General features: G+C 37.4%; 1 protein-coding gene and 1 long non-coding RNA gene across 2 annotated transcripts in view; one reads left to right on the forward strand and one right to left on the reverse strand.

The window, feature by feature from the left end:
* The window catches only part of sorcs3a (sortilin related VPS10 domain containing receptor 3a), a 260608-nt gene that overhangs the window by 68945 nt on the left and 167412 nt on the right, over window positions 1–24251 (forward strand). The window contains exon 2 of the mRNA XM_023954909.2: window positions 16435–16502. Within this exon, the coding sequence (XP_023810677.1) occupies window positions 16435–16502 (68 nt within the window). The remainder of the gene's footprint in view (window positions 1–16434; window positions 16503–24251) is intronic.
* LOC144994908 (uncharacterized) lies at window positions 22650–23797 on the reverse strand. Its single transcript, XR_013658605.1, has 3 exons — window positions 23666–23797; window positions 23126–23240; window positions 22650–23045 (listed from the first exon to the last, which is right to left on the reverse strand). It is a non-coding gene; the product is annotated as an uncharacterized LOC144994908 (long non-coding RNA).

Genomic DNA, 24251 nt, shown 5'->3' on the forward strand with positions numbered 1-24251 from the left:
ACCTTATGTCTATTTATTTTTAAAGAGAAGATTTTACCTCATTTAGCCTTTTTATTTTTTTATTTTATTGCCTTGAAATGCAGAAATACAGACAACAAACATGACTGTGACAAACAAAAGCAAGCATTAGGATTGGGCGTATTTCAGCAGATATAGAAATGAAGACTGAGAACAAGAGCACACATGTATGTATCATTTATATATACTTACACATACACACACACATATACATATATGCTTACACAACCATATATGCACATAGTCACATGTATCTGTGCAAAATGAGGGACGTAGGATGACGACAGTCATTCAAAGACTTTTTTACATGAAAAAAAAAATCCTCTGCTGTAGTTAGCTAATACCAACAGAAAGTTGGGATTTGAGTTAATCTACTTATTATGCTGAATAATTGTAACAGTTTCAAATGTTATTATTGGGATTAGATGCTTAATATATAGCAGCTGTTAATCCTCATGATTATTAATAGAAGCTAATATTCTCTTTTTGAAACTAAAAAGAAGAGTTTATATGAAAACAAGAAGTTCCTAAAACTACATTCATTTTCTTTTGTATATTTTCAGGTTACATCTGATTTTTTTCTCAAGTTTGCTTAAAAAAACCCTCTCATTAAGCTTTTTCCTCGTACTAATTACATTAGAGATCTATATTTTAGTTTTGTTTATCAGATTGAACTAATTCCAAACTACAGAGGAGAAAGGAAAAACAAAAGCTTGGGAAGCAGAGTTTCTCTGGAAGTATTACCCAATATTTCCCTAGAAGAAAAAAAGTAGCGTTCTTACAACAACATGGTGTTTTGAAGGCAACAGCTGCAGCTTTGTTTCTGCATTCAGGTCTGAGCTCAGCCTCTCAGGACAACATTTTGCTTTTAATTGACCACTGGAGCCACGGCGGTTTGCAGCTGAGGTGCCGGCTTTAATTGAGGAGATATTTGGGTTCCAGTGCTCGAAGACTCAACTACAGCGCCGCTCCGAGTCTTGAGAGAGTCGGGAAAGTTAATGAAAGCCCTGAACTTTCATCTGGCATCAAAAGAAAGGAGGGCAGGCAACAGAAGGAGGCCAGGAAAAATGACCAAGGAATTCTGCGGGAAAAGTAAAAAGAGAGCAGAGACAGAAGACAGAAAGGTGGATAGATATGTCTCTGCTGCAGAGTTCCACCTGATCCAAGCTGCTATAATCCTCAGGGTTGATAATAAGAGCTGAGCCTCAATTATACATCAACCCAGTGGAGAAACGCAACTGCAGGAGCATCATTCTTCTGCCAAATCCTGACACATTTATTACCCTGCTTTTCGGAAGATTCCTATTTATAGCAAAGCAGCGATAAAAAGAGAAGAGCGAGTAAAGTTAAAACTGCAGCACTCGGGAAACTTTTAACAACCACATTCACTGCTGCTCTTCCTTTTAAAAACAATGCATAAACAGTCTCCTGATTCCAATTCTGCACGGAAAGTTTTTGATTTGTGATTTCTTTCCAGATTAGATGAGGATTCAGCTCTGTCCTTGATCTCCTGCTTCTTCAAAAAACAGCAGCAGCCCCAGTCAGGCTGCTTTGTGTTTTTCTTTTTTTATGTTGTCTGTCTGGCAGAAAGGAGGTGGAGATTCTCTGGCAGCGCCCACGGAGTCTCAGCAGCAACAGGAGAACAATTTAGCTTCATTTGGAAGAACCGCGGTGGGTTTTTTGTCATCTCCCAAGCAGCAAAAAAACAACACCAAAAGACCGCCTAATGCGACCTAATGGCCCTCATTTTCAGAAACAATATAAGACCTTTTATTCTCCTCAAAGTTGATTACGCTTCCTCAACAACAGGAGATGAAAAGTGCTTTTGAGCATTTCACGCTGAAAACAAAGAGGACTTTTCAGATTGGAAGACTGCAGAGTTTAATGATTGTTCCTGAAATAAATAAATAAATAAATAAAAAGATAAGCTTTTTAAACTCAAAGCCAAACGCTGGCAGAAAAAAATGTGGTTCTTTGAGGGGCAGGGGATGCTGTCAAACATCCAAACAGAGATTTTAGACCAAAAAAAAAAAAAAAAAAAAAAAACACATCACACTTCTTTCCATAGTAACAATTTTCCTTTTTCCCCCGAGAAATTTGGCACATGATCTTTTAGCTATTATAATTTTTGTTGTAAATTTTGATAAATAATTGGCTTTTTGTTGCCAGGTCTGTGCTGGATTTAGGCACTTGTTTCCAATTAAGGCACAGACTCTAAAAAAGGAAAAGTGGGACACATTTAAAATGTGATTTTCAAACTCCAACTTGGGGAAAACCGTTAAAATTTTTTTGGGACAAAAATAAAGTCAGAAACATTATGGGAGGAGAGAATATTTTGAAATGAATTTGTATCCACACACACAAAAAATAAAAAATAAATAACAGTGAAATGAAGTCAAACTGTCACACTAAACAAATACCACCATATAAGAGCGAAAAATTTAACAAATTCTCTGTGACACTGCAGACAGCGACACTAAAATACTGCTGAAACAAATCAGGGTAAGTGCAGGCAGCTGTGCGCTGCTCCACAGAGAACCACAGGTGAGTGGGGCGGTAACCTCCAGGAGAAGCCACAGCTCACCTGCACAGAAAACCAAAGAGGGAGGGCACACAATAAAATTAAAACTGTTTCACATCAGAAACAATCATTCACATGATTTGTAAACACAGCAAAAAGCAACTTATGTTACAAAAATTCCACTGCAGCAGCTCATTTGTTACTACAGTTTGCTATAAAATCAAACTTTAAGATCAACTGATGTTTATGTGGAGAAGGGCTTGATTTAGAATGGCTTGTTTTGTGCTGATGTTTATCACTTTTACACCATAGTTTTCTCCTCGATACAAAAATTCTAAGCATTCTATTTTTTATGATTACATTTTCAACATTATGTCCAGTTAAAATACTCTGTTCATGATCAGTGAGCATACAAAAGGGAAAACATGTGAATTCTGTAATTATTCAATATTCAGCATTGAATTATTCCATCCTATTATAATTCAAACCAGCCAATTCACTAATAATCAGCTTTTCATTTTTTTATTTCTTGATGTAGTTGACTATATATCTATGCAAACAATAATATTGTTTTAATAATAAAATTCAAACAACTTTATAAATTATTGAAAAAAAAAAGTTGTGTTTCATTGTTTTATTGTTTGAAGCAGACTCTTCTCAATCATCAATTCTGTCTTGTTGTCTTACTTGATTTTGTAGTGAACAAACACTGAAGTGCCTTGGCAGTTGTTTTTAACCTGGAGTTGGTTGGGATTTAGCTGTGACAGAACATTCAACACTCCTGCTCTTGGTTCTTGGATCAATTTATGCAGATGGTGCATGTTTTATACAGCCCTAAAACCGGATTTAAGGGACTGTTATACTTACCTGCTTTGGATTAAAACACATTTTTTCTTTTTTAATTTCATTTTTTCATTTACTTTTCTGTGCTCAGAACCTGTAAAGCCGTTCACTTCTAACCACATATCAGATTTCTGTCTCAGTCAGGATATTGTTGAATAAGCACTGAATGAGCAGGCTGCTCCTTTTTTATATTACATGTCAACATATTGCCGAACCTATTCCTTTTGTTTTCCCTTTATCAAAATCTCAACCTTTTTTTTTTTGTTTTTGTTCCTGTAAAGTGTTATTATGGATCATGACGGATTGTGATCTTGTGGTTCAGCCTCTCGTGGATGCAGTCATCCATTTTAAGAGGGAAAAGAGACACACGGTGACGTCTGCACTTTGCTGAATTATTGAGATATATGAACGTCAAAATTAGAGCGTGAAGCAGCACAATTGGGCTTTTATCTCTTTCTCTCAAAGGCTGCTTCATGACCCCCACTTCTTCCGATTGGTGGATGGACACGCTCTCTTTCTGATGTATTTTTACTCCACCATGTGAAAACTGACTTAATCAATGTAATGGATGAGCTGGATAAATAGCTCCTGCTTAAAATTGAGGATAATTGATTGTTCAGAAACTGAAAACGAGCAAGAATCACTTGTGAAGATGTGATATTTGCTGGGAGGTAAATAGTTCTGAAGCTTCTTTTGTTCGAGTTATTGATCAGCTAATCAGTCATGTTTAGTACTTAAAGATGTCAGCCAGGTAAATCATGACTTGCAAGTAATTATAAAGTAATTACTTTTCAACATATCCAATAGTTGTGTTGTTCATATCTACTAAAACCGTCAAGTGTGACAAAGTGAGTTCTTATCAGCACAACTGTTTTCAGTCTCTTGAACTGTGATGGTGGTGAAGGTGCTGGAAATTAGAGGCTGAGATTTTTTTGGTGATGCCAAGAGTCGCGGGATCCCAGTGGGATTCCTGTGGTATGGGAGTCATCTTTGTCATTAATCACAGGACCGGGACGAGACAGAATACATTTCTTATGAAGGCGAGAACCAACAAATAAGAAAAATAACAACAAAAAAGTAAAGGCAGAGCAGTTTTGAAATTATTTGATAAATACCTACAATGAAAATTGAACTACATTACCCAGAAGCCATCAGTGTTCCTAGTCATCATATATTCTACTTTCTCTTATTTTTTTAAAAAATCTTTTGGGAGGTTGTAGACATATTTCGTGATAGAAATTATCGCAAGTCTGAATAGCTTTTGCTGGTCTGCAAACAGAAATTAAATAAGGCCCCAAAAATCACAATTCGTCCTTGAACTTTTGCAAAGTTGTTTTGAATCAAATCTGCAGACATAAGACAAAACAGTAATCTGGAGAAGCCGGCAAGAAAAGGAGCTTTTAGGATCAAAGGCCCTAAAAGGTCACAGTTTTTCTGATTAGGTTGGTAGAAAACTAGGTGTAAAGTCTATTTGAGGCTAAAAAAAAGCTGTATCTGTTAAGGTTGTTCTCTTAAAATGCAGGAGAACATGGTGGTTAAAGAGAAAAGCACACAAACTTATACAACTTGATGATGAATAAAACAATGATGAAACAATAAAAAGACGCTACAAATACCATCCATTTGAATGTGGTTCTCCTTCATTGACTAACATCCTAAAAATCGGGTTGTGGGAGTATGTTGCTTAGGAAAATAGAATAGTAAAGCAAATAAAAAGAAATAAAAAAAACTCAGTAGAGCTGAATGTTCAACCAGACATTGCTGTGTATATCTCAGGCTTTTAATGCTTTGCAAGTGTGTCAATTTTCATGATATGTCCTGAACCCCGTCCATATCTGCAGCTGGAGAACATGTTCTCCTCCGTAACCTGCAGACAGCAGCTTCAACAAGAAAGTGTCAGGATGAGTCAAGCCCTGATGCACATTGATCCAGCCATTTTCTTTGGCAGGCGACCGTCATCTTTGCTGGATTTTTGATCCTCTGATGTATCATTTTTCTACCTGTTTTGGAAAAACAATGCAAAAGAATGAGTGGCATCAAGCGATTTATCACCCATGGTGCGTGACGTTTGCTGAAGCTACTGCAGGTGCTGAGCCATCACAGACAAGGATGCTCAATGTCCCTGAAAGGACAGCTTAGTGCTGTTCTGATGCCCAGCTCCCTGCTGACGCCATCAGTGTGTGGCAGTTTGCAGCTGGATGCATCCGCATTCATTCAGGACAAGCGCTCCGCGCCTTGGCAGCTCCTTCCCCCCCCGTTAGTCTGCAGTGTGAAGCGATGGTGTCAGCGCTGAGGAAAAAATGTAATTAGGAGTTTAATACCGCAGCCTGTTGTTAATCAGCTGTCCTGCTGTCTTAACATTGTGTCACCTCCCAGACGATTGGCACTGACACGAGAATGGGCCTGCAGTCAGAGTTGCTGCCCGACTTCTCTATGATCCTGCTGACACTTGGCTCGGACGTAATGCAGAGAGAAGCTGAGGAAAGTTTAGGTTTAATAAGATGAAAATGACAGGAACAGTTGTTAAAAGAGTAAAGAGCCTCATGTTCCTTTAATCGGGACCATTGCGTTGGCACATGGGAAAGAAGAGATGAGACAAACTGCAGTGGGAAATGACAGGTCAGATCGTGCTGCAGTGATCAGGGTGGTTAAAGGTAGCGGTAGTTATGGTGAAATCCAGTTCCAAACCATTTTTATGGACTACGACATAGCTTTGGATTCATGTTTCAGTGACTCAGAGTCAATTCTTCATGTCTCCTTCCTCTTGTGAATTGATTTTTTAACACTTATTTGCAAAAAGTGACCACCAACCTCTCTTCCTAGAAAAGTCAGGCAGGTTTCAGGTCACAGTTGGATGTCTGTCACGTCTGAAACGCGAGTCTGGTTCCCTCTGGCACAAACTGTGTTCTTCCTCATTTCTTTTCCTTTCAAAAGTTTAAATCCCATTTTTATATGTAATGATGCTTTTCCTCAAGGTGGTTTCTGAGTTATATACCGTAGTTGAGATCGACCATGGATGGAGTCATCAGAACCCTGCAAGTTCTAGGATAGTCCCTGGAGTTTTGTTTAGATCACCAGTGATTGTGGATTGTGTGAATATCTATTTCACTGCAGAGAAGATGAAATTTTGCAAAAGGATTTGTTTAAGTATTTATTGAAACTCAACTCTTTTTATTGATGTTACTCTCTTAGAAAAGTGCAAAAAGCAGCAGAAGTTTACCCGGTGTATCATTGAATTTAATCAGACTCTGGACTGTTAAAGGCCAGATTGACTAATGGAGTTGCAAAATCAATAAATGAGAGAATAATGGGGAAAAAACAACAACCTTGTTCATCATATATCTTGTACCTGGTAGCTACAACATGTGCGTGTGAGTGTTTTCTTTCTGATATGAAAATGTATGATAGTTTTGCTGCCGTGACCACATTACACATCAGAGATACAGACTGGGATTCTTAGACTTTTCCTGAAGAAGGAATCACCAATCTCATTTTTCTTGATCCTTGTATCAAGAGTAGATGTCATATTTTCCATATTTGCAAGAAAAATAATCTTATATAGAAAGTGTTTCAATAGTAACAAAATTTTTCTCAGGAAAATGTGTCTTACTGTTTAGATTTTTGACTTATTTCTGTGTGTGTGTGTGTGTGTGGTGGTTGTGGTGGGGGGTTGCAGTGCATCTTCCTCTTAATCCCTGGGTGATGTCATGGGTGAGTTTTTCCTACTTGTTTTGATTAGGGTTAGGATTAGGGTTAGCTGGATCACGTTGTATCAGGCTCTGACAAAAAAAAACAACAAAACTGATTCAGCTTCTGAGCTGACGATTCAGTTGTGTCACACCTGAGAGAACGACCTGGACTTGATCTGACTCTCTTTTATAAAGAGATCTGACTTAAAATCTATTACAGAGACATTTTAGACACAAAATGACAAAACACTTGTACTGTAACTGAATCTTTAAGAGACGCTATCCTTAAAAGGTTTTGGACTTGGGTAAACGGCTCGTACGTACTGTTTATTTCTTTTCATTTTATAGGAAATCCAGACATATTTTTTTTGCTCTGCAGTTTCTGTTTTGTTTTTTTGAATAAGACAAACCTGTGACTGCATATACCAAAACAAATTAATGTGCCTTTCACAAAACGTTTAAGTGTGTTCATAGTAACTTTTACAGTGACTTGCTTTAACTCCATGATTTTAACTGCTGAAAAGAAAGCATTGACATGCTATAAAGCATGTCAATGTGACACTTACATAGGACGGCACATTGTTATCAATAAAGAATGTAATGTACTGCTGATTCACAAAAGGGTTAATCTGAAGAAACGTCCACTTCAGCAGCAAGAAACATGACTTTAGATTCTTTCATGAGAAGACAGGTAACTGAATAATTTCCAAGGTTTTTGATTATGACCTTGTCTGCTTTTCTGCTTTAGTGGAGCTTGTATTTACACATAAAGACCATTTTAATAACAAAGGGTCCTAAATTTGCTCTCTGAGGAACTCCACAAATGACCTGAAGCCTCAAAGGTATGTTTAAGTTATCTACCAATTATGAAAAAATAAAAAATACATAGTTTCCATTTCCAACACTTGTTTTGTGAGAGTTTAGTTTTGGATCTTTGCTGTGCTTCATGTTGGAAAACATCCACATTGTTGACTCCGGTAAACAATTCTAAACATGTTTAAAAAGCATCTTCTGGATAACACTCGAGCTCACACTGAGCTGTTTTCCGTTTTTCAGCATGAGGTACATCTTGCTTCCAGTACACAAAGCTCTGTTTTTTTTAATTAGCGAGCATGCAGAACTGCATTTTCTTTAAAAATAGTTCCCTCTGAGAAATGGAATCCTTTGAACATCTTCCACATTGTCACTGTGGGCTCCCGCGGATGAACTCTCGAATGTATTTAATGATAAAATGTAAAAAAGAAGAAAAAAAATCAGATGCAGAGGAACAAAGAAGACTTGGCTGCTTTGTTCCTCTTTTTCCCCAGTCAGACATATAAGTTCATGGTTTTATTCTTGCTCCTTCTACAGTAAGTCTGTCTTTTCACGTCTCACTTTCACTCTGATGCCTGGTTAGTCTGTGCAGCAATGAAATTTCCATCTTTCTGTCCTTGTCCTGTGTTAGAATGTACCAAAGTCAGTGAGTCTTTGTGTTTTCCCTTTACCATGGCTTGCACCGCGATAAGCTCAACCCCCCAGAGCAAGCTCCACGGCCAGCCGGAGAGCGTTCTCCTCGCTTGACTTCCATCAAGAGCTGGTCTGGGAGGCAGATGCGCTGTGGGAGAATAGGCAGCGGTTTTCTTGGTTCTGGATAAGCAGTGGAAAATGGATGGATGCAACGATGATTTCCAAAGAGCATGCAACATTTCCAGTTTACTGTAAAGAAACTGTGAAAATGAAAATGAAAATTATCTCAAGTTTTAGTCCTGGAGCAACAAGGAGATATTTTTATAAATACGTCCGCTAACATTTAAACAAATGCACCACTTCAGTGTTCCACACGTTCAGCCAAAAAGCAGGAGAGACAAAAAAAACCAACACACAAACACCATGACATAAACACTGGGACATGTTTCTCTCCCATTGTTCACGAAACACCTGGTTTTGCCTTTTTAATTTTAAAATAAACAAATGCTCTAAAGAATGTTTTTTGGGAGGGATGAAACAAACATCTTCCAAAGTCAAGAGGTTAGTTTTTTTTATTTTTTATTATTTATTGCTTTGAGTTGTTCTTTTTGTTCTTTTGCTAAATATGTGGAACACTGAAGTGGTGCATTTTTTTAAACATTTGCTGACATATTTAAAAAAAAAAAAAAAACATACCCTTGTTGCTCCAGGACTAAAACTTGGGATATTATTTTTTTATTTTCACGCAGATTTTATCATAAACTGAAAGAAGAAATACACACTGAGCATGATCTGATTACTATTTGCAACATACATGACGCATTTCTACATAAGCACCTAATTTAGTAAAAAGTAAACTTACATTTGCCTGGAAATTTTACATGCTCTTTGGAAATCAGCTAATAGTGCTGGGATTTTTTTTATTCAGTGGATGGACTTTCATAGTTTACATATAGGCTTTTTAGTTCTTGTGGACATTAGTAAAACCCACTGTACCTCAATCCGAAAGGCAGTTTCCAAGATCGATCATCAATTTTTCTATTTTTGAAACGATTATTAAAACGGTTTAGGTTGATTCGATTCGATTAACAATTTGCCTCAGAGAGATCGATCTGGTTGAATCGTAGGAATTGAAGTCCATTAATTGTTTAGTCGCTACACCCCTAAAATATTGCCCTGAAAACAACAAAAAAAGCCATATTTGGAATGAGCAAAAATATTCCAAAGGTTTATCAGTGCTGGAAAAAGGTTTATTCTTTCTCAGAAAAGGTGATGTGATGAAGCCGATAGGCTCCCAATCTCATTTCCGCCATGCGGGCCACTAGATTGGTTCATCAATAGACCTTTTCCTCACCTTGTAATGGTGCATTGATTCTGCAGCTCTTCTTTGAAAGCCATGTTACTGGCCAAAACTGAGGTTAATGTTCTAGTGACTTTGATAAAGTGATGGGATAGATATTTCACATGAAAAGCCAAGCCCAGAATTGTAAACACTTTAGTGAGTCTGCTTTGGATATGCCATGCATTTGGATGAAGTGCAGGTCAAAAACAAAAGAGTTTTTCTTTTAAGAAACCCACAAACAGTGTTTCTCCTGCATTTGCAGTGATTTAAATTCTGTGTGTAAACAAAAGAAGTCAATGCCTGTCTGATGCAATAGGTCAAACACAGGCAGGGGATTTGACAAGAAAAGGAATCCAAAAAAGAAATCACAATTGAGGATGGTGAAATACAGAGGGAGGCATTAATGAGAATATAAAAACTTAAGGGAGAAGAAAGTAAGAGAGGAAAAGAGAAAAGGCAAGCCCAGATAAGCAGAGATAAAGGTGGTTCAGTTGAGAGGAAAAATGCATGAAGAAGAGGATTTCAGCTGTGAGGAAGCAGAGGGAGTGAGGTCCGGAGGGGGCACAGAGATGCAGCCCCCTCCATGATGTGGCCTTAAAGGTCGATAACAGCTTCAGCGTGGCAGCCAACTCTACCCGTCCCTGCCCTTTTATGTGGCACTCGTTGCTGAGATGTTACATGTTTTTAATCCTTGCAAGGTCCTTCAGAGATAATTGTTTCATTGAAAGTGAAAGCTTTGCTGAAAACCTCAGGTTTTCATCTATTTGCTGTGATCGTGTGATTGCTGTCAAGCATCGCTCAAATATGGGACAGAAGAAGCTTTTTGCTCTTTGTTGTGTTGAGTTGGTCGTGCATGGTAGGTGATTTGCGTGCGTCTCGTGCAGCCTTGGCGGAAATGCCTGACACTTCAGCCTTTTTCTGCACACACATGGTGCACCAAGTGCAATCCTTTGTTCTTTTTAAAATCCTCACTGTGTTTAAAGACTAACATAAGGACTTAATGCTGCTGTGCTGAAGCTTTATTTTTTTACCTTGGGGGAAAATGACTTTTATTAATGTTAAGGTCAGCTTTGGCAGAGTATCTTTCATACAACTGACACTTTTTATGAAGCTATAAGTGACTGAAATGTTGCACAAGGACACGATAGCTTATACAACTTATTTGTGCAATATTATTGCTTTTGGGGAACATTTGGAAAAGCTTCATTTTGGTACTTCCTGATTTGTGTCAAGTTTGGGCAAGATGACCCGGCTGCAGACATCGACGTCCAGAACCAGAAGTTCCCCCAAATCGCTAAAAAAACAACAACTTTATTTTACCTGGTAACTGTTACAGGTTTTCTTGTTTAAAGATTAAACACAAGTTTTTTTTTAGTTTTTTTTTTACACTTCTTAACACTTGGGTTTGTGTTAGGGTTAGTGTAAATTGTATAATTTTTGCTTCCAGTAGAGGTGCCAACTTATCTGCAGCTAGGCCTATCTCAAATTAGGAACAGAAAAGGGGGAGGAGTTTGTTGCACATGCAGTGAATAATGGTACAGCCCATTGTTTTTTCGTCATAGAGCTTCTTTGACCTTCACAGGGAAATCTGGTCTGTGCACATTCTGCCATCAGTTTCTTTAATACTGCCTCTAATGTCAAAACAACTTTTGAAAATTATTACTTGTGTACCTAAGTGTTTTTTCTTCTTCTTTCTGGAGATCAGTTCTTTGAAATGCAACTTTTAAGAGAAGGTAAAACTTGACAGTTTGGACCTCCATATTTGCTGCTCTTTATGGTTTGTAATGTCTTTTAAAAGTGTCTTTCTTACCAATGAGTCGATTAATAGCTTTATTTTGTGGCAATCACATTTTGCGTCTGGCCGCCTCTCGACGCTCGCTATGGGATCTGTTAGCGGTTGTTGTTGACATTGTGTCACACGTTCGCCTCTTGCTAGCTGACAGAATAATTGCTCGGCAGCTGACGTGCAACAGAGAGGTGGGATCCGTTAATCACCTCCAGATAACGATCGGTTCCATTTGTGGTTTTGGTGCCGGCTGCCTTCCAGACTACTAAAAGCCTGCTTTCAGACGTGCGTCAAGCTGACAGTGCACGAGCGCCGTGACACGTGCCATCGAAGGCCGGAGAGCTTTTTTGTTTTAAGGCCAAGTGTCTCTTTGAAATGATCTTGGCTCAGACACAAAAGTATCCGAGGAGTTTGAAAAAGATCCTTGTGCTGTGGGAGTCAAATATCTGTTTGCTTTCTCCATAACATTCATTTTAGAGCAGTCATAGTTTTTTTCTATGTGTGTTGAATCGTTAAACGGACTAAAACTTTCACTAATTAATTTTGTCCTTTAAAATTTCCCCCGGCCTCATTGTCTTCCTGATCTCAACCTTTTTGTGTGTTTTTTCCACAGCAAACCTAGAGTTTGGGAATATCATGCACTGCCAGGTTTAATTGAGCGGCTTGGAGTCGCCGTCTCGTGCCCTTACCTGACACAGAAAGGTGAAACCTCTTCAGGTCATGATCACAATTAGAACCATCGTTCTCAGAAACAGAGATGAGCGGTTTTCCACCAAAAGTCATTAACTCTCATTAGCATGCAATGAGCTGAAGTAATATTTAAAATTGAGTTTGGCACTTTGACTTGGTCTTTGAGGAGAAGGGGACATTAAGTTATGGTAATATGTTTTCAGCACACTCGGTTAATTGCTTAGGCAACAAGGCTAATGCAGGAGCAGTGTGACTGACATTTTGATTCCGTAATTGCAAGTCGAGTGGGGATTCAAAAGGGGGGCACGCACTCGAGATGCGCTGTCAGAGACTCTGTCTGTTGAGTCAATACCATTAAGAGTTGGGAGCAGGCATGTAAATACCGGGTGAGAGTGGTGCTCTGGTCCAGGTCTGAGGCCTAATGCATTAAACATTCCTTTGAAAAAAGGCCTTCACGGTTCGCCGGCGAGATGCTTGAGTCACTTTTTAGGATCTCAAAAGATGCACTTGGAGGGATTCTGTGTTTTCGTCACTGCCCAATGTGAATTTTAAATTCAGGCTGTCATGAGGGCACGAGAGGACTCATGTCTGTGTCACTCGCCCCAAAGCAGAGGCGAAGGCACATCTCTGACAGCATGAAGCCACAGGGACACACCACTGAGATGGGTTGCCCCCCCACAGACAAACAAAAATGCACTTTAGACAAAATGCAGAAAGAAAAGCCTCATGTTGTGATATGTTCCACTATTTCCTTTGAGCTGGACGGTGTCTGCGCCTTTGCTGTGGCTTTTATTCAGGGACTGCTCTTTCCTTTAGGACTTTTGCACAAACATAGAGTTAAGACATTCATGTTACATGTTTCCCCATAGCTGCAATATAAAGAAGAAGTCTGTTCTTGTGTAGATAGCTGGAACGAGAGCACACTCGGGGTTAACACGTATATTGTTATCATAGCGTTTTTGAAGCCAGTTAATCACTTCTGTTGCCACGACAGCAACTTTTAAGACTTTCATTGGCAGAAAAATCACAGAGTCTGCCAAACTCATGTGTCTGCAAGAGTTTCAGAAAGCTAAGACTGAACGTCATGTCTGCACCTCAGCTCAGCGTTCACTGGTGCAGATGTCTCCCAATAAGTGTTTTATGTGACCGGATCACAAGGCAAACACTTTTGTCCAAAGCAATTTGCAATTGGACCATCTTCCTTATTTTACAAGGAAGAGAAAACACTATATCATCGGCAAAAAAAGAAAAACTGCAGGTTCGAGAAAAAGAAAATCAGAGGAACTTTTTCTTTTCTTTTGTATTTTTCTTTTTGAATGATTTACGTTTTGATTTATAGAATTTTAGACATTTACAACATCAGTGGTAGTTTATACATTTTAAATATTATTTAATAAAATAATTTTTATATACATTTTACATTTATAAATCAATGAGGTCAGTAAGTTATGGTGGCCCTGAAGTGCAAATCACATAAACAAATCATTCAGCACAAAAACCAATCAGGTCACAACAACAAGAAAAATACGTAATATTACATATAGGAAACCAAAACTGTAGAAACAAAACCTAATCCCCACAAAAAAAAAAAAATGATTTGGAAAACAAAAGTAATTTTCAGAAACTGAAATGTAATTTTTAAAATATTTATGTTATGTGTTTTTTTTAATTGCAATATGTTTTTGCATTGGTTGGTTTGTTAAAGTGATTTGTACTTCAGGGCCACCGTAGTAAGCTGCAAAGAACATCCACATTTTTAAGGCATTACTACAAAATTGGTTGCAATGGTTGAGTTATCCTGGATGTTAGCCTGCTCTGAACCAGACCAACACTATGATATAGGTTTACAATACATACGTTCTCCAGCAGAACATTGACCCAAGCATGGTCATGGAGTGTTCTGGTCAAAGTAGGGACCCAATTCTGAAGCTTAAATAAGATTAATGGTGAAAAACCCTCCAATGTGTCTGAATTTCGAATGCGAATAGGAGTAAACTTTGTTTCTCAGAAAGTAAAACATGGGACCTTAACAGGCTTAAGAATTAAAACAACTTTTTATAGATAAAAAGAGGCATTTCAGTTAGAAAAAAAGCAAACAAAAATTACATAAATAAAGTAGGGGATTAAATCACAAACAGTGCAGTTGGGCTAAATAAAAAAAAAAAGGCAAACACTTCCATAAGTGTTTTTAAGCTCCCTAGACAGAAACAAGCATGTGTAAACCTACATGTAGACTGACTAAAACAAAAAAAAGCCAGATTACTGCAGAAAATGAGGAGAAGCAGCTCTGACAGGAAGCAGCTCACAGTAACATCAGACAGACGCCTGCAGTGCAGAGTTCCTTCAACCTTCCTGCAGTCTGCTGCAGCGTCAGACCCCATCCAGCAGGACCGGAGTGAGCGGCGCGCTGATGCAAGCCGACATCTTCAAATACACCCCTCCTTTCACAAACGGGAGCCGCGTGGAAAAAAGCAAAAACTTCTCTTCTGAGCAACAGTTTCTCCCTGCTCCTCCTGTCCTTCTGTGAAAGTGCAGCACTGCTGAAGATCTTTGCGGAACAGCAACCAAATCATATCTGTCGCTGAGGTGGTCACATTTCATTTGGTTGGAGTTGATTGAGAACAACTGCAGGACGGGTCAAGTTTGGTTTATACAGATCCTTCAAATATTTCAATCTCTGTAAGAGTTGCTTAAACTCACCTGAACGTTCATTCATTTACTCTGTTACCATCATTTATGAAGGAGCATCGTGTGTCTTTGCTTCCCAGAACTCTCCAGACCGTTATGTTACGTGTAAAGATCTGGAATTTGAGAGCAGATCTGCAAGTCTGGTTGATTTAACAAATTATCACTTTCAGACAGTAATAAAGGCTGAAGTGATAGTTTATCTGGATTACTTGACACTTTTAGTTCATCTGAATTCCACAGTTATTTACACCGGCCCTCAACAGCTTGTAGAAACTGCTGCTCCATACTGACACTGTCTTATCTTTCTGCACTACCGCCTGTTCTTTTTGGAGCTCAACTTAAAATCCTCCAATCATTAATCAATCTTAAAATAGGCCTGTCCCATGTGCCTGAGCTTCTGCATGACCCCCCCTGTCTTTTGACTGTTCAGACTGCTGATGAAGATGGTGTTTTTGTTTTTTTCAACATGTTCTTGTAGCATTTTTTTGATGATGGAGGACATATTTGAAGAAAATTAGGCTAGAAATTGCATTTCTGAGTATTTCTTTGTTCATTTCGTTTTGAATCAGGAGCTGAGCTTCTGACATCTTCCTCCAACTACCTCCTCCTAAATGCCTGTTGTTTGTTTGTTTGCTTAATTCAGTGCTATTAAATTAGTTTTAAATTTGCCTTTTTTTTTTTACAAAGCAAACATTAAAAACTTAAATCATCTGAATACCCAACAGTTTATAGAAATACTATCAATGTCTATTTATATTTTAACAAAAATTAACTATATTGTTATACTAATGTGCTGATTATCTCTATACTGACACTTGTGAATATCAGGATATTGATTATTACTTTTTAATTTTACATTTATTGAATAACTGTTTAGTAAAGAAATAAATGAAACATAATTTCATAAACGATCAATGTTTATATGTTCTACTAATTAGTTTTAAATAAATCATTGACATTTTTTCACAAGATTTTTTATCGTAGAGATCAAAGATCTAACAGAGCAAAGTTTATTACATGCTTAATAATCTTATTTATGTGATTTCCTTTGCACTTTATTATAGTATTCAAAGTACCTGCAGGTTTATGAACAGCCCTTTAATCTTCCTCGCTAAAAGACGGTGTGATGAAGACGTGTGTGCATTAACGCAGGCTGTGACATTATGAAACCGTGCAGAGTGAAAAAGAATGAACTCCAAATGGATTTCAGTGTTTACAATATTTCATAAAACTGAATTACATATAATCATATTTATTAAAATCCATCTTTATCAGATGTTTATCCCCATGAATGCTGGCTTTTTTTTTTCCTCATTCCAGCTTTGATTAAACACCTGGATCTCTGGATATTGTTAGAGTATGTTTTTGTTTGTTTTATGTCAGTAAATTTTGAATTTTTTTGTTTTTGCAGGTGATCCTGATCCTCACAAAACTCTACGACTTTCACATGGGCAGCGCCACGGAGAGCACACTTTGGAGGTGAGCCAACTCAAAATATCTACACAATTGCTGATGTTTGAGTGTTCATAGCGGCTACATTGTTCATTAACTTGTTAATGCTAAAGATTTCTCATTTCAGTGAAACTGCAGTCTTTACATTTTGTATGAAACGCTCTTTGTACGTTCGTCTGTTTGAACTTTCTCTGAACCGCACTCTGGCTCCAAACACCATCTCTGGATGTTTGGAAAGGTCAGACAATGCGCTCAGGTGTGCAAGGCCGTTCTGATCTAATGTACTCGGTTTGTTCCGTCCTGCCGGAGAGAAAATCACCTCCAAGCCAAACGCAGGCGCTGGCATTGCTCACTTTGACTATCAGTGATGTGACCTGAAATTCCCAAGTGGGTTGGTGTTCACCTTTTCTGTTGAACAATCAGAAAACAGCTCTCCAGCACATTGGTACTTAATCAAGTTGTGTTGGTCTGATTTGATGAAGTTTAGAAGGACGAGCAAGATAACTCTTGTGTAGTTCTTTCTGAATTTAAACCTTATATTCTTATATATACTTATAAATAGACAGTGAACAGACAAGCTTGTATCTCAAAACATACAGCTTCCTGGCTAGGAGTCATTAGAGTAAAAGAAACTACCATAAAAATAAAAAAAAAACAGATGTAAAAATTGTCAACTTCTACGTGTAGTGTTGTGGTGCGGCCATGAAGGAGAAAAAAAAAATGAGAATGTGCTAACATTTTTGTCCAACTAGTGTTAGACCTGAGTCTTTCAAACAGTGCGTCACTGTACATTAGTGTTCCACGAGAGATCATCAGTTGTGTTGTTCCCCTTTCGGCATATCCCAGCAGGGGTCACCTCAGTCAATCAGCTTTCACCGATCTGCACAGGTGGTTTAGCAGATATTTTTACACCTCCCGGACACAACCCTGTATTTCATCTGGGCTGGGGACCGACACAGGGGGACCCAGACTTTGGCACCATAGTGGTTAACATAGTTAGGCAGTAGCATTAAGGGTCTTGCCCAAGGACCCACACTGGATGAAGCTCATCGCGTCTCGTCTCATCTCCTGGGAAATGAACCCAGTCCCCCATGCAGCCAAATGAGCCATCCAGCCGCTTTCTCCATTATTTCCACATTATTCAACTTCACCTAATTGGTCTAAAAACCACTCACAGAAATTATTTTTATTTACATTTATTGAAGTTTTGTGCAAGACTCTTTTGACAAGAATGACTGTATATTATTATTACAGGCTATAAAGTTTAATGTATACGTTAAAATCTTTGGTTGGTGGTGTGCGTTAGGATTTTCAATTAAGGAAAAAGTGTACCTTGGCTCTGAAAAGGTTACAGATCCCTGGGTTAGACCATGTTCACTCCAAAATACTTTGATTCGCTCTGATTCTATTTAATCAAATTTAACACACGAACACAGAAACCAGGCAGTTTTTACGTCCTGATGCTGAACAGGAAACATGGCAGCTCTGCAGCGCAGCTGTTCAGGGAAGAAACTAACCCACCATTGTTGCAGATCATTGTTGTTGGCAGAACCCCAGCATCATGACTCACTCTAAAACTCAAAAGCGTCTGGCTGGAAGAGTCCGTTTATCAGTGTCTGGAGATGGAGCTGAAATAATGATGTTTCATAATAATTTAGAGGATCTTTTTGGCTGTAATAAATGAACAATTTCAAAAAATGAAAGATAAAACTTTCTCTTCTGTCAGCTCGTCTGCCGCACTGATGATTTATGGCTATCATTCATCTGCAAGCTTTCCCAGCTAATTGAGATTACAGCTGTGATCGGATGTGAAGAGGAGAAGTAAACTGAATGTTTATGACTTGGAGGAGAGATGTTTTAAATGGCACGTCGGAGGATGTCTGTTTGCAAAGGTCAAGCCAGCGGCTTTACCTCAAAGTATTGCACAGTCAGTCAGTCTGTCAATTTTAATGAACATCTTGACCTTAAACAACGAAAGCTGATGTGGAAGTCTCCTCTTAAAACTGTGTTTTGAGGGAGGGGTGGGTGAGCGGAGAGGCTGGTCTTTGTTGACACTGAATGAAATCCGTTTGTCTTCAAAGTTGTGCCGACTCATTCGGCTTTCGTGGGGAAAATTGCTCAAAAATGTCAACAGCAATCATTGCAAGGGCTTGAATTAGTGAAAGAGAGGAGGCAGGTTTCCCTCTCATCACTGCTGGATTTGCACAAACACGCCACACTACTGTATGCAGAGCAAGCAGCAGGTAGTTTCTCTGCTTTATCAAAAACTGACCAAAGTCTTCTCACCCCGTGGAGCTTTACTGCTCCTGAAGCAAAAATGCCGCTGAAAAGTTGGCAACAGGTATTTGGAGACAAAATTTAGATTAGATTTCACACTTATTTAAAAACTGAGAAAAACTCTCTGTGATGTTTGCACCTAAGAATGTGAGCGACAAACTGAAAACAAACTAGGACGCATCTCTTTTTAGAAAAGGGAAGAAAAATCTTCCAAGTTGCAAATCATGCAAAATTAACAGTTAGGTATTGTGATCACTAAAGATAAAAATCACTTTCAATCTCCAAATGGCTAAATAATAATAAAATGAGTGGATGCAGGTGAGTCAGTGACAAACGGAGCACCTGGTGAGTAAAGTTGAGGACATGCAACCCTAACCCTAACCCACATTTACTTTACCCTTGTGCTATCTTAGATGACCCCACCCTTACATTAACGTGTTATTCCTACCAGGACAAAGGTGGATAAAGGTGGAAAGATTTCATGTAATCCATGGACACCAGAGAAGATCACAAATCATTGAAGAAAAAATGTTCAGAGCACTGTCTAGTGGGTCTAGATGACCCAACTCCCAATGTTAAAGTACCTAGGATAGCACAAGGGTTACAAAAAAAAAAAAACTGGTTAAACCATAATGTTTACATGATGATAATTTAACTTTAAAACAAATCAAAACCTGAATGAGTTTTACATTGTGCCAAACTTAAATAACATTCTCGGGCAGCATATAAAAACTGCTTAATAAAGAAGAAAAAAGTCATAAATGTCGCACTCTTGGTAGACATTTAGTCACTAAAATAAGGTAACAAGAATGGACATTTCATCGTGAAAGGAAAATCATAACAATGGAAGAGATACAATCAATAGACTGAATCTATGCAGACTTCACTACAGGAACACATTGATGCTTATTTTGCTTCAAGCAACAAAGGATAATACTAAAAGAACATGCTAACAAGTCAACTAAACACTTCAAATCACTAAATCCAATTAATTCTTTTTCCTCTGTGTCACTTCTGCCGAACCCGTGGCAAGACTGAGCGGCTCTTCCTTGGCGTTGCTGTCAGTAGCAAATACTGATGCACACACCTACAGTGCCGTCTAGCAGTTGTAGCAATCTATTATAAAAAAAAAGGATCACTTAAGTACGGTGGCCCTGAAGTGCAAAGCATTCAACAAATCACTCGATACAAAAACATTTTTAAGATCACAGCAACAATTTAAAAAGCGTATTACATTTTAGAAAACAAAACAAAATTTCAGAAACCAAAACATAAAAAAGAAAAAAAAGAAAAAAAGATTTCAGAAAACAAAATTAATTTCCAGGAAAAAAAAGAAATTTTACAAAATGAAAACATTTCAGAAAAAAAATTAATTTCCAGAAAACAAAATGAAATAAAAAAAATGAAAACATTTCAGAAAAACAAAATGAAATATTAAAAAATGAAAAACATTTCAGAAAAAAAATGAAATATTACAAAATGAAAAACATTTCAGAACACAGAATGAATTTCCAGAAAACAAAACGAAATCTTCAAAAATGAAAAACATTTCCAAACCGGAAGAAGCAGGTACTATGGGACAACGCTGATTGGATGATGATGTTTGTCAATCATTTGAACTGAAAAGTATTTTAAATGAAGCGACGACGGGTTTTATCGTCCAAACAACAATGTACCATGATAATTCCCGTATTTCCCATTTACATATTAAATCAAAAATGCAGCAAACAGATAATGAAGGTTTAAATTATTTTTTGAATATTTCGTCTGAAGCAGAACGGTCACCCGGAAGTAGTTTGTGTGGATGACGTCCGTTCTGCAGGTAAACAAAGAAAGGGACGGTAAAACGTTAACATAAACGTTAATCTTTGAATATTTAGCGGATGTGATGACAGAACGCACGCAGAAATATCAACACCAACCAGGTTTACAAATGTTTCAAAATGTCGTGAGAGGATTCTGTCTGAAGCAGCAGCTGCGAAGAAACGGGTGTTAAAGACGGCGCACATCAGGAAATGCAGTCCCGCCATCCACAGATAAGGTATGGAGGCACATTTGTTTGACCTAATAAATGTAGCGTTAAACGTGATTTCTAGGTGGGTGTTTACAGACAGATCCAAGATCCTTCAGTCATACGTTAATGACAGGTTACCTCATCAGCTGGAGAGGGGGGGGTCACGTGGGCAGGATTCTCAGACAGGTGTACCAGCAGCATAAATCAGCAAAGCTGTCAGGTAAACTGCAGCAGTTTGTGTCTCAGAATAACATTTATGAATGCTTCTTATTCATACTATTAAGATCTGTGACTTTAGAGTGTGTCAGTGCACAGAAACATGACAGTAAATGACTGGATGTGCACATCATCAGACACGTCCAGGTGTATAACTAACGGTGGCAAAGTCTGTTGAGTAAAAAACATCTTTAAAAAAAAACGTTTTAGTCTTTCAGGCAGAGGAGGAATACCAAATTGTTTTAGAATGTATTTTTTATAAGACTGAAATAATGTATTTTATTCTGAGTTTGGTGTTTTGACCCCTCCCTAATGAATTTCTGGTTTAACCCATTTTCTCCTCATTTTGATGAACTCAACTTTTTCCTGAATGAAAGATGAACGGCAGCTGATGTTTTTCTGTCAGGGATTTTTAATTTATTAATTTATTTCTGTCAGGGATTTCAATGGAGCTGGAGTCCAGTGCAGAGGAAGCTGCAAGCATGTACGAGCAGGAAATGGCGTCTCTTACCTGTGCATCTTCCTCTGCACTCAAAAAAAGGAAATTACCAGCCAATTAAGTTAACAAAAAAGTAACTTGTCATTTCAACCAGAAAATTTTATGTATGTAAATCTTACGTAAATGAATCATGTCGATTGTACATAAAAATAATCCATTTAAAAGTAACTAATTTCAATCATGTTGATCCAACATGATACCATTAAATTGGATGCATTAGTAATCGCAAGGAATTGTGGGATACCATTTTCTTTGTCTATCTGGGCAGATTGGGGTCTAAGTGTGAGTTTTTGTCCATGGGTTTTATTGTCTAGCTGTTTTACTCTGTTTTAACTAGTGGTTTAAACTGTTAATTTTTTTTTTTTTTGCACCATGAGTTAAAGTTTGGTAGAGGATGATGACCAACCCCCTTGTGTGGCAAACTGTTAATGTTCCAATACTTAACACAGAGTTTGCGGAATTTGAGCTCCTGTCTTGTGATGTGGGACTTTGCTGGGTAATTCATGTCTTTAATGTGAAAATTAAAAGACCCATTGGTTGTAACTTTGGAACAACATATCAATTACAGATGAATAAATAGAATTAAAGAAATGAATAGAAATTCAAGTTAAATAAACTTTATTTACTTAGGTGTGACCAATTGAAGTGATTCAATTAAATTGGATCAATTTTTTTCTTTTTAGAGTGAGCAACAATATCAATATAAAGTTGGGTGCAACTGCTGTATTTAAATTGAATCAACTTAAATTTATTAGTTTGAACCTAAATACATTAAGTTGAGCCAACCTAAATAAATTAAGTAGGACCAACATGATTCATTTTTGTTCAAGTAACGCAATCTAATCATGTGGAAATCCTTTCCATAATTTTTTTATGTTCATTCAAAGTGAACGTTTTTTGAGTGTGGATGTGATGCTGAGCAGCAATGTGGACAAACCTTTCCTGAAATGACTCTTTTTGATATAGTTGTTAAGCACAAACAGACTTTTCCCAGATGCATTTTTTCCTCTAATAAATGTGACTGACAGGTACGCTGAGTAAATGCTGAATGTAAGCGCAACATTTGATTGACTGCATGAAGAAGCCCTTAAAGGAAAATCCACAACTGTTTCTTTGTTTCTGTTATTGAATAAAGTATTCATGTTTAGTTTTCAATAAATATACTGCATTGCTATGAAACAAATTTGTTTATTTTCATATCCATTATTACAATCCTCACATCAGCATTCAGTTTTTTCATTGACAAAAAAACATTTCTAAACAACAGCTTTGAAAATCAAACATCATCTTTGTTAATAAAGCTTTAAAACCTAAAATGGTAAACATGGAAAAACTCCTAAATGAAGCAAGCCTAATATGAACATTTTAAACTGGAGTTTTGCTTAAAGGAACATTAAGTTGTTTGGAGTTGTACAAGTGTTTGATGCGATTCCTCATAGATGTGATTTCCAGATCATCAGCCCGACGCTAAAGCCAGGAATTGTGCTTCGTTTTTCACTCCCCACTGCATCATTTACAACTAATCAGGCTTATGCAGCAGGTTAAAGACTTTTTTTTAAAGGACCTGCAATTTAAAAAAAAAATTAGATATTAAGGTTAAATAATATTTATTGATTACATTTCACATAAATCATGGTGACTTGCCTGTACACTGCACAATGATATGAATGACTTTAGTCTTTTTGAATTCCCATGTAGAGCTGCCATCTGTTCTTCTGCAGCACAAACCTTTCTGGAACTTCGCTTTGAGTAACTTCACCTGCAGAAATATCACATGTTAATTCAATTAAGTATTTTATAAACTTTAAAGTTCATTTTTAAGTTTCAGTATATGTGTATATGCACGGTTCAAAAATATACAATGCACTTAAATATTATTTCCCATAAGAACTTGTTTACTGATTTCAGTCTTAAAGTCGATTTTTAGCAACACTGATGCCATATAATTACTGTAATTACTGTATAAATCACAGAATCAGGCTGGCTCGGAGCTTTTTCTCTCATGCTGTCACCGAAAACGGGAACGGCTATCATGTGAAGACGTTTCGTCTCCATCGGGTTCTTTTTGCGCATGCGCAAGATAAAAAGAAATTATCTTTTCAAAGCAGCACTTTAACATCCTAAAATTAACATCCTTAGAGACATGTGACTGACAAAAGAAAAGATCACAGAATTGATTCTTACCTAAAGATGATTGACAGCGTGAACCTCGCAGCCGTAGACATTAGCGCACAGCGTTCAAAGTAAAAGTGCTCACAAACTACTTCCGGGTGACCGTGTGTCAGGCGAAATGTTAAAAAAATAATTTTAAAGTTCATTAACAGTTTGCTGCATTTTTTATTTGATATATAAATGGGAAATACGTGGATTATTATAGTAAATTGTTGTTTGGACGATAAAACCCGTCATCGCTTCATTTAAAATACTTTTCAGTTCAAATGATTGACAAAAATCATCATCCAATCAGCGTTGTCCCATAGTACCTGCCTCTTCCGGTTTGGAAATGTTTTTCATTTTTGAAGATTTCGTTTTGTTTTCTGGAAATTCATTCTGTGTTCTGAAATGTTTTTCATTTTTTAATATTTCATTTTTTTTCTGAAATGTTTTTCATTTTTTAATATTTCATTTTTTTTCTGGATTTTTTTTTTTCTGAAATGTTTTTCATTTTTTAATATTTAATTTTTTTTCTGGATTTTTTTTTTTTCTGAAATGTTTTCATTTTTTAATATTTTTTTTTTCCTGGAAATTAATTTTGTTTTCTGAAATGTTT

The sequence above is a fragment of the Oryzias latipes genome, chromosome 1, assembly GCF_053564925.1.
Source record: "Oryzias latipes strain Hd-rR chromosome 1, Olatipes_Hd-rR_3.1".
NCBI lineage: Eukaryota > Metazoa > Chordata > Actinopteri > Beloniformes > Adrianichthyidae > Oryzias > Oryzias latipes.